The 17,689-nt window shown below is 44.0% G+C and overlaps 1 protein-coding gene across 4 annotated transcripts in view; it reads left to right on the top strand.

Annotated features, from left to right (window-relative positions):
• Positions 1-17,689, top strand: part of phkb (phosphorylase kinase, beta) — a 41,749-nt gene that overhangs the window by 2,241 nt on the left and 21,819 nt on the right. For all 4 annotated transcript variants that reach the window (XM_086174897.1, XM_086174895.1, XM_086174896.1 and 1 more), the window contains 11 exons: positions 807-893; positions 6,215-6,353; positions 8,739-8,838; positions 9,886-9,993; positions 10,795-10,875; positions 13,413-13,528; positions 13,946-14,009; positions 14,173-14,268; positions 14,455-14,652; positions 16,833-16,890; positions 17,540-17,617. In XM_086174897.1, coding sequence (XP_086031023.1) covers positions 807-893; positions 6,215-6,353; positions 8,739-8,838; positions 9,886-9,993; positions 10,795-10,875; positions 13,413-13,528; positions 13,946-14,009; positions 14,173-14,268; positions 14,455-14,652; positions 16,833-16,890; positions 17,540-17,617 — 1,125 coding nt within the window. The remainder of the gene's footprint in view (positions 1-806; positions 894-6,214; positions 6,354-8,738; positions 8,839-9,885; positions 9,994-10,794; positions 10,876-13,412; positions 13,529-13,945; positions 14,010-14,172; positions 14,269-14,454; positions 14,653-16,832; positions 16,891-17,539; positions 17,618-17,689) is intronic.

Raw genomic sequence — 17,689 nt, 5'->3', positions numbered from 1 at the left:
CTATCCCTTAACCTGGATTAGGGTCCAAGCCCTAGTCTGAGATCACCTCTGTAGTGACAAGTCAAAATTGATTGAATGCGATTCAGATATCTGTCCTCTGTCAGTAAAGAATCTCAAGCTACATACACCCGGCCTCTCTCTGTGTTCGTGATTATTAGATTACATGGAGGAAGCGTGTTTCCATTTCAGGATTGTTTTATAAAAGCGGGGGCCCAAATTTGTCCAATTTCAAAAATGAAAATAAAGTATGAATATTTCGCTTCCTCTCTTCCTTTTCAAGTGTTATCACAAAAACGAAAAAAAAAAAAAAAAACGTCAGTCGGTCTTTGTCCCCTGAAACTTCTAAGCTGATGGAAATTATGCTAATTTGAGTCAGAACGTGAATTCTGACTCCCCTACCTGTGGTATTGACCGGAGGTCGTACCTATTAAAATGCAAATCTCCAGCCGAGTGAAAAGTGTGTGAGAATATCGGGTCAGGGGGGAGGGGGGAGTTAAATTCTAATTCTGGTGGTAAGAAGAGAATTCTTAGCTTTGGGCTTGAACAGAGTTCAATGTGACTTCTTCTTAAATGAGCATTTTGCAGAATCACTGGCATGTTTGCTTTTGTGTGTGTTTATTTATTTATGTTTGGTGTTAACGAAAAGCCACCCAGATATCCCAAAGATCACCGGCGGCTCCTGGAGATCCTGAATATTATAATCTTAATCTCTGCTCTGCCCCGTTTAATTCATCGCACGGGGTTGCATGTTTGAAGCGACAGGATCAATATTGATGCTGAACACTCACTGCCCCCTCTTATCTCAGGCTCCATCTATGAACCCCTCAAACTCTCCATCCTCCAACGGGAGGGCGAGCCACTCTGGGAGAAGCTGGATCGGTTCTACGGCGCTGGTGAGTTTCCCATCCATGACTCTGCCTCCAATCACCTGAGAGCACAGCAGCCATTGGCTGTCCCTGGCTGTCAATCGCCAGTCTCACTTTAAGTCATGTTTGCTGTGAAGGTAATTATCTTTGTTAGTTTTGGGGGGATGTTTCAGGCGAACACACACATACACCCACACACGCACACACACACACACACACACACAACTCACGCGCACGCGCGCTATGGCGTGCTCAGCCCCGACCCTGTGAATACTCCCCCGCCGCTCGTGTTCCATTTCAAGACAAATTGGGAACGATGATGCATATTTCATAACTACTGTCCGGATCTGTGTGATTATGGACCTTCATGTATAATTACTGCGACACTGTAACGTCCCACTGACACTAAAAGCAGCGTTTGGAGGCTTCAGGGAGAAACTCGGGTGATTTTGATTAACATCAAAAACGGGTTGAAGTTGAGGAGAGACGAAGGGCAGGGAAGGCACCTCTCTTTCCATCTGTGCATCTGTGGAATGATGTTTTATTTGACGTGTCACAGTTTCGACACTAGAGATTGACGGTGTGTTATCCGCAATCATATGCAGAACACATAGAGCAGGATCAAAAGGCTTTCTTTACTTCCTCAGTGTAGCTCTGCTAGTGGAACTAGCTAAGCCTTAGTGTCTTGGAAGACGGTCTGAAAGAGACCCCCCTCCATCACAATCTTAGGACTTAAAGACGGGATCCCATAAAAGACCATAAGTTGGTCAGGTCCACCTTAACGTCTCTGCTGATTTGCAGAGACGTTAGCTCAATGGACGACACGGCAGAGAACTCCCAACAAGCTTCGATTTGCATACGAACGTGGTGCCCCCCCCCCCCCCCCCCCCCCATCACTAATGTTCAACTGTTGACACTTCCCCGATATATTCAAACTCGTCAAAGCAGCAACTTTCCACTTCATTCTCGCAATTAACATTATTTTTGTCTTTTTGCGTTATACTGTTTCCTCCTGAAATCAGTGAATGCAGCGTTTCAGAGGCTGAGCAGATTCAGTAGAAAAAATCCAGGTGTGGTGGATGGTTTTAACGGGGAAACAGAATAAAGTTACTTTTTTGTTTTCCATTTAATTTTTGTCCAAATGCCAGTCAGGATTATTTTATTTTTTCTTATGTATCCAAAGTGCTCACCTCTCGTTGATAGAACACCTGTCTGTGGTGTTTCACAGCTGCTGCTACTACATGTTAGCTTTAGTCAACACTTCACGAGCGATTGGCTTCCCAGTTCATCAAGGATTAAATTTTTTGGCTTTGTTAGTTCCAAACGTATAAAAAAACAGTCATGAGTTGAAAAGATGAACCAACCCAGAATATAGTTTTTTTTGGTTTTGCCCTCTAAGTGACTTATATCTGAATGTTTTTTTTCTTGCTGGATAAAACACCGAGACGCTTCCTGAAACCCAACTGTATTATCCAAAAAATGCGGGGACTCACTAAGCTAGTAAAATCCAGCATTTTTCGAAAAACACACATCCAATCACATGCATGTAGCATCGCAGCATTCCTGAAAAAGGGTGATAGAACAGGCTGTGAGACTCACTCTGCATCTAACAATGATGCCTGTTTCATTGGAGGGTGCTCAATTGGGAATCTATAGTGCGATGCTGGTGCGCGACAACACTCATCATCTTTTTCCCTGCCAAGACCCATTTCCTGTCAACGCAATGGATCTCCATTCAACAATATACGGCCTGCGTCACTTATTCTGCACACAGATTCCCAGGTAGCATTGGAGGGTGAGGAGGGGTTAAATGCGGACGCCCATCAATTATAGGGCGCTATTCAGGAACCTGACTTATTCGAAGGTGTGAACTGTCAGCATCACCTCAGCGAGAGACGATAATTAATCAGGCTGTATCTCAAGGAAAGAAAGTCCCAAATGGTGATTGGAGCGGGTTTAGGCTCATTCCTCGAGTCCAGCGTGGAAGAACTTGGCTGATTTGAGTGCACTTTGGTCATGAGTGGGAGCCAAACTTGGAACGTCCTGTTTTTGTGACCGGTATTTGTAAACCTGAGCCAAGTAAGAGGCTATTTGCTGCATCTTCACTGAAACCTATAGCAGCTCCAGTAAGATACCCTGTGGAACCCCAGAGCTAAAAAGCTGTCTCAGGGGGAAGCTGCTGATCAGATTTGTTAGCTGTCATGAATAGTGGGATTATTAACATGCACAATTAGCGTTTTCTCATTTCTGGTCCATGTGACTCGGCCCGAGCGTGAAACAACGTATCCAACGAGCTTAGCTCAGACAGTAGCCGCCGCTCTGTGTTCAACAGGTGTCGTGCTCCGCGGGAACCCATTTTGTCGCTATCAGCAAACGCAGCGTTGCCTCCGGAGCTCAACGCTATCAAGAAGAAAGAATCCGCCCCCTGCCAGATTGCAGAATGTGGAAGTTGCGCCATTGAATGGTGGTTTTGTTTAATTGTGGCGACAGCGGCGGGAAGTGCTCGCTATATTATGCCAGCAGGGGGAACAAAGCCGGCATCGTTATCGGCAGCACCCAGACCGGCCTGCCAATCTACCTGCCCCCCTCCCCCAAGCTTTTTTTTAACCCTGGGGGGTGGGGAGGGGGTTGAGGCTGGGAGTGACAATGACAAATCACCCCCCCCCCCCCCGCCAATGCCACCACCGTCCTGCCCCTCCTTCTTATTCTCTGTTGTTGTTGCTGCAGCTGAAGGATTGTTCTCCGTTATCAAGAACAACAACTCCAGAGAACAGTTTATTATCATCTTCATCATCATCATCATCTCCACCCTGTCATTTGCCCCCCCCCTTCCCCCCCACCCTATCAATCGCACACACTCCATTGCCTCTGCTGCTGTCTGATGATAGGGGAAAGCGCCATCGCCGTGGCAACTGACTGCCAGCGATTAAAGTTTTGAATTTTGTCGTTAAACTCAACTTTATGCCTTTATTTAAAGTGCCGGAGATAATACCCTGAAACTAGGCCGTCGTCACGGAGACAGAATCAGCACAGGTCAGCGTTCTAAAGTGCGGTGGAACATTTGTTTTGGAGCGCTTCAAAAGTAATGGTTCTTGTTATAATAGCTTCATAAAGGCGTCACAGTAGATCATTTAGCGGAACTCCCTCAAATCAAGAAGGTTCCGGGTTCCTTAGATAATGTTTTCTCAATGTTCTCCTGCCTTGGTTCTCCATCTTCCTCCCACACTCCTCGGTAGCTTCATTGGACACTCAAAATTTTCCGTAGGTGTGAAAGAAAAGGGTGAGTGGGTGATCGACAGCTGACCCTGCCAGGGGAGGCCCCGCCTCCTGCCTCGATGTCAGCCATGATTGGCTCCACCCCCTTTCAAGCGGGAGGTGGAGTTTGTATTGATTCCAGATCACCTATACTGCTCCCCAGGTTATAAGAAAAGGTGCTCGCCATCCACCAGGTGGCACTCACTTCCATAACGCAAAATCTTAATTATTTTATAAGAAATAATAATGATAGGAAATGGCTGGAACTCGACTTTAAGTGTGAAACTTTGATATGGGAGAAAGAAGCCCTTACCTATTAAAAGTCTTGTGTATGAAGTTGCAAATTTCTACCTGAAAATGGAGAATAAATTATGGTTGATGTTCCTCTTTGCTGCTGTTATTTTTTCCCTGACTTCCTCATCGTCTCTCCCGGTTTTGCACCCGCGGCGGCAGGGAAATGACCCATTGTGAGGGACGTGGCAGACATTAGTGGCTGATTTACGGGGACATTAGCTTGATGGACGACTCAGCAAAGAACTCCATACAAGCATCCATTTGCATCAGGAGGAACGTTTCGCCCGCCGATGTTTCCCCAAGACCTCCAAACTCATCAAAGCAGCGACTTTCCACTTCATTCTCACAATCAACATCATTTTCGCCTTTTCCTGTTGTATTGTTTTCTCCCGAAATCAGCGAATGCAGTGTTTCTAAAGCCTAAAAGTCTGAGTGTGACATATGGTTTTAAATATTATTTTTATTTATTTTTATTATTATTTTTAGTTTGATGTGATTTTCATCAAAACAGCAGGCTGGATTTTTTTAAATGTATTTTTATTTCCCACGTTTCTCACGTGCTGTTTCACTGCTGCTGTTACATGTTAGCCGCTCATCACTCATCATTTTATTTTTTTGTTATGTTTTTTTTTTTTCCAATCTGGTTTCAGAAAGCTTTAGCTTGACATACTGTTTTTTTTTTGAAAGGGGACAGTGGTGAAAGACTGTCTCTGCAAAGTCCACCTGGTTAAAGACAGAGACGTTTCTTACGATCGTCGAACACTTTTTTTCTTAGTGTTTTTTTCTGTGTTTATTGCATGTGTTTGTATGTACCCCCACACTTCATTAGATGGAGGTGAAATACTCTACAAGTTTATTAATATTCTGACCAGTTAAACAAACCACCCGCTTCATCTCACTGAAACTGCTGTCACATACACACAGATACACACACATACGCACTCATACACATTGGTGGATGTCACCTTCCTTCTGTTTTTCCTCCTACCTTTTAATAAATGACAGGACAGAGTGAATGTCGCCTCCATTTGCAGCAGCAAATATACTGATGAAAAATGAAACCATATCTCCCGACAAGCTTGTCGTGTGTGTGTGTGAGTGTGTGTGTGTGTGTGTGTGTGCGTGCGTGCGTGCGTGTGTGCAACAGATGAATGACCTTATGGGAAGCCTGCTGTTTGACTGTAATATACTGATGGCCTCTTCCCCTCACTCCTCTTCATCTTCGACCTGAAGTGACGAAAGGAACGTTCTCAGTCAGGATTGTGGACATCTTTAAATCCGTCATAGGGAAGTCAAAGGGCGCGTTCGCAAACACAAGGGAGAATTGATTATTTTAAACTGCGTCGCCAGGATTGAAAAGTCATGTGACTCTGAGATGAAGACAGGAAGCTCCGCCCATAGAGCCGTTTCTTGTTCTCTGACACTTCCTGTGATTTGGACCTGAAGCAGGTCTTTGAATCCGAGGAAGGCAATGAAATGAGGTCGGGGTTCAGATCCCATCCGAGGACACTGGGCGCTATCAGCTAAGCTCACATGGCTCGCAGAGCTAACTCAAGTAAGCGGCCTACCAGCTCTGGGCTTCACAGAGCTGTAAGTGGAGCTGCTCAAGTTCACCCTTGAAATATAGTTACTGTGCCAGACTCTTGAGAGAATTGTGGGAATTAACTTTTAATTTTACAGTGATTACGTGATTCTTTTTCTCTAATTCTTTTTCCCGGGAAAAGAAAAATGAATCTTCCCCTTTCAGTGTCATCTCTTTTGATCGAGTCACTGCTGATCTCTGGTTCCTTGTTCTCCAGTCAAGACCACCATCCTGAACTTCCAGAGTCCCACCACTGGGCTCTTCCCAGTGCGGACCAGCACCACCTGCAAGGAGGCCAAGGTGCGGGATTCCCTGTACTGTGCAGCGGGGGCCTGGGCTCTGGCCCTCGCCTACCGGTGAGTAAATCCTGAACATCTGAACCTCAAAATGTGTGAAACTCTTACTTATAGAATCCCTTGATTGTTAGTAAAAAAACAAAAGTTGTTTTTCAGGTTAAAGTCCTAATATGGGGAAGTCGGGCTCAGGTCTCATTCTGTTATTCTCTCGATCTCGCTCTCTTACTCCCTATATCACTCATTAATTCCTTCTCTCACTATCTCACTCCAACATTACCTCACTGTCACTCTCTCTTCGTATCACTTGAGCTCTATATCCCACTATCACTCCCTCAGTCACTGATTCACCCCTTCGATTTGTCTGTCCCTCACTCTACGGCTTTGTCACTCTGTCACTCTATATTAGTCAATCAATCTATTATTCTATTCCTCTCCCTCTATAGCACTCTTTCATGCTCCAAAACACTCCATTGCTGTGTCACTCATTCACTCCAATCACTGTCATTTCATTCTGTCACTCTATCACTCTGCTGATAGAGTGAGAGAATGGAGGGGCATTCATAAAATATAAGTAACATTCTTATTACATAACTCACTTACACTCTCCCTCCATGTCACTCCTTCATTCTGTCACTCCATTACTGTCACTCCATTACTGTATATCAATGTTTGCACTCCCATCGCTTTGCCAGTCACTCTATCTACCACTATTATTCTCTCACTTGCTTTCTCCAAACTACAATGATAATTAAAGCAGTGCAACGACTTCTAGTACTATTACTACTACTGATAATAATTTATTATACTACAAAATTTAAGAATGTGTATCTTGGAAAAATCTGTCACAGTATCCTAATATTGGAAAAAAGAAGTGTAAAAGGTGAACTTGCAAGAAACTGCGGCATTGTTAGAATAAAGTAACCATTCTGCTGCTTTAAAGTCATAATCCTGCAAAATCGGTCAGAATACAGATGTGATATCAGGAAATAAAGTTGTTAAATTGCATTAATAAAGCAGTAATAACAGGACTTTGTGAACTCATTAATTAACCTCATTGTTTCCTGCGACCAGATGAGTGAAACTGTCAGAAGGAGCGTAACAAGGTTTTTTTTTTCCCCTTTTTTGTCATCTGTCCTGCTTCGCCGAGTCCCCCCGCCTTAATTGAATTTGTTCCGACCTCAGAGGCGAGATGAGTGTTTAATTCGCTCTCACCTCCCTCTCCTGCTTTATGTTTGCCTGATGGCTTGAAATTAAAGTGTTTATGTCGCGGCGGCTCCTGTCGCTGTCGGATCATCGCTCGCATGGTGGGGGGTTTTATTGCCACTCGCTGGCAGTAATGGATTCACTGCGGAGCACTTTGAGAGAAGCGCGAGATGAAAAGCTGCCCGGTTTTGGCCTCTAAAATATCTGCCAAATTGGTTTGGATGTGCAGGTTATGCGCTGTCCGATCCCACGTAATCCTCCGTCCTTGTTAGCATAACCTTTGCTGCCTATATTTGAATACCGCTGCCCGCCCCCTGCTGGCTCCTCTGACCCCTGAATGTCTCGTCTGACGAGCCAATCAATTGACCTCTGGAGGAACTGGAGGAACCTCAAGAGAAGAGGCAACAAGAGGCTCAAACACGACCAAACTAGAAAATTCCCCAACACGTTTCAATTGACATGTCTCTTATTATACCTTTTAGCTTATGTTAGCCATGTTTTAGCTGCCTAAAGGCTTGGATTAGCACAGTTTAGCAAGATCTTTTAATATCTGTTTTCCTAAAAGTGACAGCCATTTTTAGTGATGCCAACATGTGAGCTATGTTTATTAGCCACTATTGGGTTGCAAGTTCTTGATCTAGTATTGCCATGTGCAAGCTGCTGTCAGGCTCATATTAGTTATTTGTTTATTTTTTGTTTTTTGTTAATGAAGAGTTGTATGCTAAAAAAATGTAAGGCTTGAAAATCTGATGAATCTGACTCATCTGTCTCATCTGCTGTGAGGCTTACATTGGGATTTTCTGTTTTTGTTTTTTTTCTTTTTCATAAGAGTCACATGCTAAAGATGTGTTGGCTTGAAAAAGCTGAGTTAGCCACTGTTAGCCCTACGTTTGTGCCTGTCGGTGCTATTTTTGCCCCTGTTAGCACTAGCATTGAGTAACTTCACTTGTGATGGCAGTGGATTAGACAGAGTTAGTCCTCTGTCACTGCACTGGAACTAGTTTAAATAGTTATCTTGCTAATTCATTTTAAAACTCACCTCCTAATTTTCCCATTGGGAAATGCTTTCTGGCAGTTTCTGTTGCCATGATTACTCATACATTAGCAAAATTGTTCCTCTGATTGTTGCTTTTTTGGCCCAGTTCCAACTGGAATCCAGGACTTGACATAGTTTTAGTTCACAGCAGTGAACATAAACATTAGCATCCCCGATGGTATCACATCACCTTTCCTGTATTTCAGGCGCATCGACGATGATCTGGGTCGGACCCACGAACTGGAACATTCTGCCATCAAGTGCATGAGAGGGATCCTGTACTGCTACATGAGACAGGCTGACAAGGTGAGTCCACTGAAAACCTGCCTCACATGCGCCATGCAAGCACACAGCGATTACACGCTGCGTTGCAGATCAGAAGTCGCAGTCTTCTAATAGAGCTGCTTGTGAAAGCGTCCGTGGACGTCTGTCTGCTTTATTTAATCGTTGGGTCTTAATTACAAAGCTAATAATTAATTACATGGAGAGGGGTGTTTAATGGCCACCTGTCTTCTGCTATTAAATACAACACTTTTTTGGATATATGTGGGGATGAGGGGGGGTAGCTTGCTAACAAACTACAAAATAAAGAGCGGGGAGACAGGATGTATGAGCCCAGAATGTCAAGTCACAATTGACAACAATTCACAGAGACAAGCAGTTTGCATCTAGCCACAGTGCCGCAGAGTTGAAGTATTGGCAGAAAACATAGAGGAACCACGGGCACTAACTCCTTGGCTACGCATTAGCTCGTCTGGATAATTAAACTCTGGCTAATTCGAACTGTAAACCGGGTCAGGATAGTTTCTCACACTGACTGGCCACTACCCCATGCAGGAAATTCACATCCCAGCCGCTATTGGGAGACACATAGTGGAGCATCTGGGGGGTTGGGGGACCCTCAGGATGAAATGGGACCTACAAGGGAGGTGAATACCAGGACAGAGGGCTAATTGTTTATAAGAAGCTGCTGACACAATGCCTGGATCCTGAATGCAACATGGGCTCATAAAGCGGTAATAAACTAAGTCACTGCAAAAACAATCTAAGAAATTTACTGTGATAAGGTGAAGTAATTACTGTGAATCACTGTAAGCACCACAATATTGTACTGCCTTTATAAATATGTCCAGTCTTGTTCTTTTTTCCATATTGGAATTCCAGTGTCATTAAGTATGACACTAGCAGGGGAAACACACACACTCACACAAAAGCATTTAAAATAGCTGATTGAGTAAGAAGGCCCCAACCATTTCATGACTCTGTATGTGTGTGTGTGTGTGTGTGTGTGTGTGTGTGTGTGTGTGTGTGTGTGTGTGTGTGTGTGTGTGTGTGTGTCTGTATCCTGGTCAGGTGGAGCAGTTCAAACAGGACCCCAGTCCGTCCAAGTGTCTGCACTCTGTGTTCAACGTCAACACAGGCGATGAGGTGCACAACTACAGCGAGTACCACCACTTGCAGGTCAGAACCTGAACTGCATCCAACGCAGAGCGTGTGTTGTGTCGTGTATTGTGAAATCACAATCAAGACAGGAAATGAGAAAGATAAAACAGTGTAAAAAAATGTATCAACTTATCTAAAATATATAATGAAAGGTTCAATCTTGTGTTTCTGTTACAAAACTGGCTTTTTGTTTATTTGCCATCTTTATAAGTTTCAAGCCGTTTCATGACAGGACAAATAATAAGTGTCATAACACCCTCCTAAAGGACTAATAACACAAAGGGAGAAAATGGAAAGAACCTGATCAGGTGAAATTAACGGCAGGAAGTTTGAGGCATGACTTGAGTCATTTCACACCCCAGTGACGATTTTAAATCATATAACAGAGTCGTCTCTTAAACGATGTGGGAGGGGGGAAGAAAGGCTGTCAACTGAAACGAGTCAGAGGCCGATTTCCTCTCTTCATCCTGACTCAGATGTGAATTCTTAATGTCTGCCGCACACCTCGATTTGCCATCCTAGAATATCCCTTACAAGCCATCGTCACTCTACTGCCTATCCTTTTCATCAATTTCGAAACAAATAAAAAACAAAAGATCAAATCTACTTCCTCAAGCTGAGCAAAATTCTCTCATAGGGTTATATTCCAAGCATCTGTGGGACCGCACATAGCAAGTGGTGTTCCCAAATGCACAAATATCCAGGAAGTGAACGAGCAAGATGGAATAAGGGATTGTAGAAAGACAAAGGGCTTATGTATTTCATTTTATTTATTCATCCGGAGTGCAGCAAATTCACAATGTCCTCTGTCTGCTTCAGATTGACGCAGTTTCTCTGTTTCTGCTTTACCTGGTGGAGATGATCTGCTCCGGCCTGCAGATCATCTACAACACAGATGAGGTAAACACCCAATGCTAACGACAGGCTAACGACATGAGACAAAGTGAATAAAACACCTTGCTAATATGACAAAACAGTAAAATTATGTTGATAACGACATGCTATTATTAGAAAACAGTAATGTCATGCTATTCATACCATATTAATGTCATGAAACTAGTAACGCCATGCTAAATCACAAAACTGCTAGCACTATGCTAATAACATCAGCTACAGCTACTGTCACAGGGCTGATATCAAGCTATTGAGACTATGCTAAGATCACAATTATTCCAGCACAACGCCAAGTGTCATAATACTGTTGATATCATTCTATAGTGCTATGCTAATATTCTGTAACTAGAAACATCATGCGAATATTGCCAAGGTGATAGTATCATGCTAATAAGGTAAGGGTTTTCTGTCATGTTCAAAATATCAACATCATAGTAATCCCACTATGCTAATATGAATTGACTAGTGACATTATGCAGAATCACAAAGTTGAAGGTCATGCTGGTAATCATATTATGCTAAAATCTGGAGACTGATAACACCATTCTAATATCACAAGACTACTAACATCATGCTAAGAGCACTTTGCTAATATCCTGAACCCAACACCACCACACCAAAGAACCCAAAGCTATAAGCTAAGGGGAGGCTAATGACAGTCAGGGTTAGAGTTCACTTTTCTCTCCGAAGTTCCCTTTTTCCTGTTACCTGTTACCTGCCAACATCCGTGTGTGTGTGTGTGTGTGTGTGCGTGTGTGTGTGTGTGTGCGTGTGTGTGTGTGTGTGTGTCAGATTATCAGACATTCCCTGAGTGAAAGATGAAACAACAAATAAAATAAAATAGAATTTATAGTTGTTAAGACCAAACAGAAACTACAATGGAGTATACAAATAATTACCTAAAATATCAACATATTGTGTCAGAAAACTTCTTTAACTCTGTAAACATTTCCGGGGTTATATGACTCCTGGACCAATGGGAGGCAATATTCATCAACATACAATTGAGATAGCAAAGGGTTAGCGTGTTAATCTCTCTCTCACACACACACACACACACACACACACACACACACACACACACACACACACACACACACACACACACACACACACACACACACACACACACACGTCTGTTTTTGTGGCTCCTGCCACGGGACCGGACTTTGTTGTCCTGGTGTGTTCAGATTATCATTCAGGGAAAAACATCACAACGGCCAGGAAATAATCAAGCAAAAGTGGTTTATTCAAAGTCAAGAAAATTAACTTACGAGATATCCCGGGCCAGAATGAATGTCACCCCGCGAGGATCGTTCGGCTCCTCTAGACACTTGCTGAGACGCATCCAGTCGAATGTATAGATGAAGAAGTTCTGGCCCCGATCCAAAGGATCAGGCTCATTTTATACCTCTTGGCCAAAGGGTTGGAGGAAGGCCTGATAATGACTTCCCCGACCCCCCCTGGTTTTACGCTCTCTAGGAGTGCGGGCATCTGGGGTGCGGGGCCTCGTAAAACTGTGCTTCGATCACAGCCGCTGGTCGCAGAATGTCCTGATAAACTTCTCCTGACCCCCTGGTTTACACTCTCTTGGAATGTGAGCACCTGGGCTGTGGGGCTGTTTAAACCGCGTGCCAATCAAAGCTGGGGGTCGGCTTGGTTGATTACCCGTGGGAGTGTCAGTAGAAAGGTACGGGGTAGTGCATTCCTTCACATTACATGATGGGGTCTCGCAGTTACATTTTAACAGTCTTTGCAATTGAAAGTGAAATAATGGTGTAAGGTTGGAGATTCTATAATTTGACGTGGGGGGTTTTTCAAGTCTCTCTTGACGTGAGCGTCTTCACGTCACACAAGGACTACAATCAAAATAAACAGTAAATACAATGAATGTATGTAAACACAATGCGTTATAATCATGACGGAATATTCTAACAACACACACACACACACGCATAGTGCTCCTGTCTCTTTAACTACAAGCCTCCATCTTTTCTTCACTCCCTCCGTCTTCCTGCTCCGACCTGTCATTTCAGATTAGATCTGCAATCAGTCAAGATCTCATACACACATCTATACACACACACATACACACATACACACACACACACACACACACACACACACACACACACACATCTTCAGTTTTCAGTTGTCTATTTATTCTTCAGACATCTTCATCGCTCCCTTCATCTTCATCTGGACACAGGAAGGGTCAACATGAGGATGTCTGTGTGACGCTTATGTGCGTCTTTGATGCATGTGTGTGTGTCTGTTTGAAAGAGATGTGTATGTCTGTCTTTGTCTGCAGCGTCGGGCTTTTTTAACCCTCACCGAGTTGGAGGATGTCAAATGGCATGGCGCCCTGATCCGTGTCATAGATCGCATGGCCTCTTGCACCTGCAATCTTTCAATTCAAAGATGAACTGATCAGACTGATTGATTATCGATTGGTACCCATTATCTTGAGGGACTGTGTGTCACCATGAAGCACACACAGCTGACTGTGTTTGTGTATGCATATATGCATGTTTTCCCCACAGGTCTCCTTCATCCAGAACCTGGTCTTCTGTGTGGAACGAGCCTACCGGGTCCCTGATTATGGAATGTGGGAACGAGGTAGCAAATACAACAATGGCAGCACAGAGTTGCATTCGAGGTCAGTGCGAAAATTGAAAGACAGCGGGGACAGGCACAACAAAGAGAAAATAACCAGGAACTTCTCCAGAAAGACCCTGTAAATCAGCAAGAAATGCTGTCAATAAAAAAACTCTCACTAAAAATCAATGTAAAAAAAATAGGCAAAGAAACCGAATACATCATTTTCGAAATGTGAGAAAATCAACGAGAAACTAATCAGGATAAAAAAATCCAACTTTCAAGGAGAGTAGGAGGAAGATGAATAGCAAAGCCGCCCCCGAGGCTGCTCAGTGGCGAGACTCGCAAGAATTTAAATAAAATTACATTTTCCAGGCCTCCTGAGTCATTTTAAATAAAGAAACTTTAACAAAACCAGGAAAAAGTATCTTGGAGGGCTTATAATTATAGCACTTGCCTGTCTCTCCAACCCTTCCAGCTCAGTGGGTTTGGCCAAAGCTGCTCTGGAAGCCATCAACGGATTCAACCTGTTTGGGAACCAGGTACGTCGAGGCGTTTAAGTGGCCTGGATGAGTGTCGGCTTTACTAATTTTGGAAACCCCCCCCACTCTCCCGGATAGTTCTTCTTTTTTGTCAAACACTCGGTGGCCTGAGAGTGTGTTATGGAGAGTGTTGCGAGTGCTAAGTGTGCACGTTCCTCTGCAGGGCTGCTCGTGGTCGGTGATATTCGTGGATTTGGACGCCCACAACAGGAACAGACAGACTATGTGCTCCCTGCTTCCTCGAGAATCTCGATCACATGTGAGTCCTCCCGCTGTGTAACAAGGCAGTTATAACATTATCAGTTTTACACCCTGGAGAATTTAGTAGAGCTACAAGCAACACTACCTGTGTATTTGTTCAGCTCATAACAAGCTCTGGTCTCAGTATCCGCTTAATTTTGGGAATAGAACCCTGAGCGAATTGGTATGTTTTCCTCCGTGACAGAACACAGACGCAGCTCTACTTCCCACTATCAGCTACCCGGCGTTTGCTGTAGACGACGACGCCTTATATAGTCAGACGCTGGACAAGATTGTCCGCAAGCTTCGGGGCAAATACGGCTTTAAGCGTTTCCTGCGCGACGGCTACCGCACCGCCAACGAGGACAAATCACGGCGCTACTACAGACCAGCAGAAATGAAGGTGGGCACCAGGATTCAGCTAATCCGCTGATCTCAGCATCCGGAAATGCAGCACTAATTGTTATTCAGGTCTTTGGAAACTGTATTTCACAAAAGGCAGTTCTCACACAGTTGGCCGTCATCAGAACGCAGATTTGTCTCGTTCAAGAATCCAGGACATGAATGCATGACTATCTGAGGGGATCTTCTGTGCAACAAGACAGACATCCGACGGTACTTCAGCAGCCCTGTTACCATCTAACTCCTCATAGATGGTCGCAAGTTAATTACCAGTGCCTCACTTTGTGAGTTGGATAATATAATAGACAATATTGAGCTCCAAAAATGATAAAATAAGCCAAGTTCTAATAGTTTAGCCCAGGGGCGAGCAATTAGCTATATATACTTAGTTTGATATCATACCTCTCCTCCAAAGCCAAGGAGAAGTCAAAATCGTTTCTACGTTGAAGCTCCAGATTTCCCCGATGTCCTTGCCGCTCCTCTTTACTTTCCGGAGTACATCATTCAAAGCTTAACTTGAAAAGCCTCGGATGGCCCGTGACCTGTCTTCACGTATTTCGCAATTTAAAGTTGTAGTCCTTCCACCCTGCAACCCTTGGCTTTACCCTTGATTTTGGTCAATTCCAAATTGACCTTTAGCTTTGCGCACACGGCCATTTCGGAGGGTCGTCAGTGGCTCCGTGCATATAAGCTAAAAAGGATCCTTCAGCATAAAACTTTAAAATAAAAGCAATGCATGAAATCGTTTTGCTCCTCTGCCGCGGCTTGATCAGCTTTTATCTCGGCCGACGCCCCCCGTTCCAATGCAGACATTAAAACCCGTTGAGAGGAACATTTAAACTGACAGATATTGAGTCGTTACTCCAATGGCTGAATTTCGTGCACACACGTGTGTGTGGTGTGTGTTTGTGTGTGTTTGTGTGTGTGTATGTGTGTGTGTGTGTGTGTGTGTTTGTGTGTGTGTGTGTGTATGTGTGTGTGTGTGTGTGTGTGGCAGGGCCGTAACACCCATTTGTTATTGCATTAGGGTGTGTTATCTCCCATCAGGATGGAGATTATTGAAAGAGATGAGGACGAAGATAGCGCAGGGCTAATGACATCTACTGCTCGCTGAGATGCTTCCAGATGTCCTGTTGCGCTGGATCATCCTCAGACTTGCAGAGATGCTCTCTTTCATCTTTGTCTCATATTTTTGTTAGAACATGCCGACCTCGATGTATCTGCTGACCACCAGATTTCAAGGACAAAGTGATGCAGATCGGCTGAGTGCTGATTTTTCCTAGCGTGATCGGTTAGCATGTTACTCATCGCCTAAGCCTGACCCTGACCCGTGGAGACTTTGACTCACTGCTAATTCTAAACCAGCTGTCCCACCCTTGGCCCAGTCTTAGCTCGTCTTGTCTCCAGTTCGGTTCTCCGGCCTGTCCTGACCCCACATCATCTTCATTGTCTTCTCCAGAATTGTGGTAACCTGTTCTTTGATTCACAACCATTAGAAACATCCCCAAGCACAGTCGGAACGTTTGTGCTATTTCCTGATGCTAAAGCTGCCGTAGGAACCAGCAGAATCTGAGTCATGTGACTTCCTCCTGTGAAACTTGAGCTAACAGGGGGAGGGGGACTATTTGCTATTTTCCAGCATCTCGTTTTTGGTTCCACCTGTCAGGTGCTACATCCATCCTGTCTCCTTCACACAGTCATGAATAAACCCGGCAGGAAAAGAAAGGAAATCCAATTTAATGCAACATTAATATTCACAGTAACGGCGATGCGATTATGCCGGTTTTCCAACGAAATAATTGCGTGACAGCGGAGTCGACAAGATGAACCGCCGCCTCCTCTCCAGGAGAAGAGGGAAGGAAGCGAGATATGGACCATGGGCTGTTTCCATAATCCCAGCTTTCCTCCAAACGTCGACTTTAAATCAATTATCTTTGTAATTGCCATGGCCTCGTCAGGCAGCTGCTGTCTGACACACCAAAAGTTTCAGACGCCGGCAGCGATGGGCGAGTCTTCTTCATTCTGCAGGTGGATTTAACTGTCTTCCAGTTAATGCATCCATCGTCTAACCTTGTGGTTTAGCCGAGTGGCGTGTAGCTAGCTGCTAATGCTGAAGTCGGCCGCCTCCGAAAGGAATTCTAAAATGAAAAAGCAATAAACTCTTCTCTCGTCTCCCCGCAGCTGTTCGACGGCATTGAGTGCGAGTTCCCTTTGTTCTTCGTCTACATGATGATTGACGGTGAGTCACCGTAAGCAGGTTGGCGACGGGATGGGGAAAATTTTCATTTTCTCATTTGGTTGGGGGTGCAGCGGATTTCTTTTTTTTTTTGAGTATAAAAACAAATGTGCATGCGACCCCAAGGGAACGTCGACGCAAAGGAAGGAGCGTGTTAATCGGAAATATGAATTCAGGAATTTTTGAATCCCCTTGATTCATTCCATACTCCGCCGACAACCTTCTGTCGTTTTTAACAATCAGGTCGCTACCTTGCCTCCATTGTTGATGAGACTGAGGCTTTTATCTTGGTGGTCTGGAGTCCGAAAGCATTGGAAACTCCCTTACGTGCGGGAAAACAGAGTGATTGATTCTAATTAGCAACAAAAAGCAAACAACCTGCAGCACTGCCTGCGGAGCACCAGGGGAACAAATTTAATTATTTTTTAACAGATTGGCCCCTGTTTTTTTTTATTATTTTATTTTTTTAGAGTCATCGTGTTTTTTCTGCAAAGGAAAATAATCAATTGGCCATCCTTTCAAGCATGAACCTTTTCTGTAAAATTAACATTTATAATGGATTAATTGAGATTAATTACATTTTTCTTTTCAAAATACAGATAAGAAGCATATAAACTGATGAATTATATAGTGTAGATTATTTTTCCTGCAGGAGTTTTCAGAGGAAACAAGGCTCAGGTGAAAGAATACCAAGACTTGCTGGAGCCAATCATCTTCCAGTCCTATGAGGGTGAGTGTCTCTCTCTCTCTCTCTCTCTCTCTCACACACACACACACACACACACACACACACACACCCACA

Source organism: Fistularia commersonii, chromosome 27 (assembly GCF_037954325.1).
Source record: "Fistularia commersonii isolate RoL2024-O1a breed Wild chromosome 27, RoL_Fcom_v1.0, whole genome shotgun sequence".
In the NCBI taxonomy this organism is placed as follows: Eukaryota; Metazoa; Chordata; class Actinopteri; order Syngnathiformes; family Fistulariidae; genus Fistularia; species Fistularia commersonii.
This window is presented reverse-complemented; position numbering and strand designations above follow the sequence as displayed.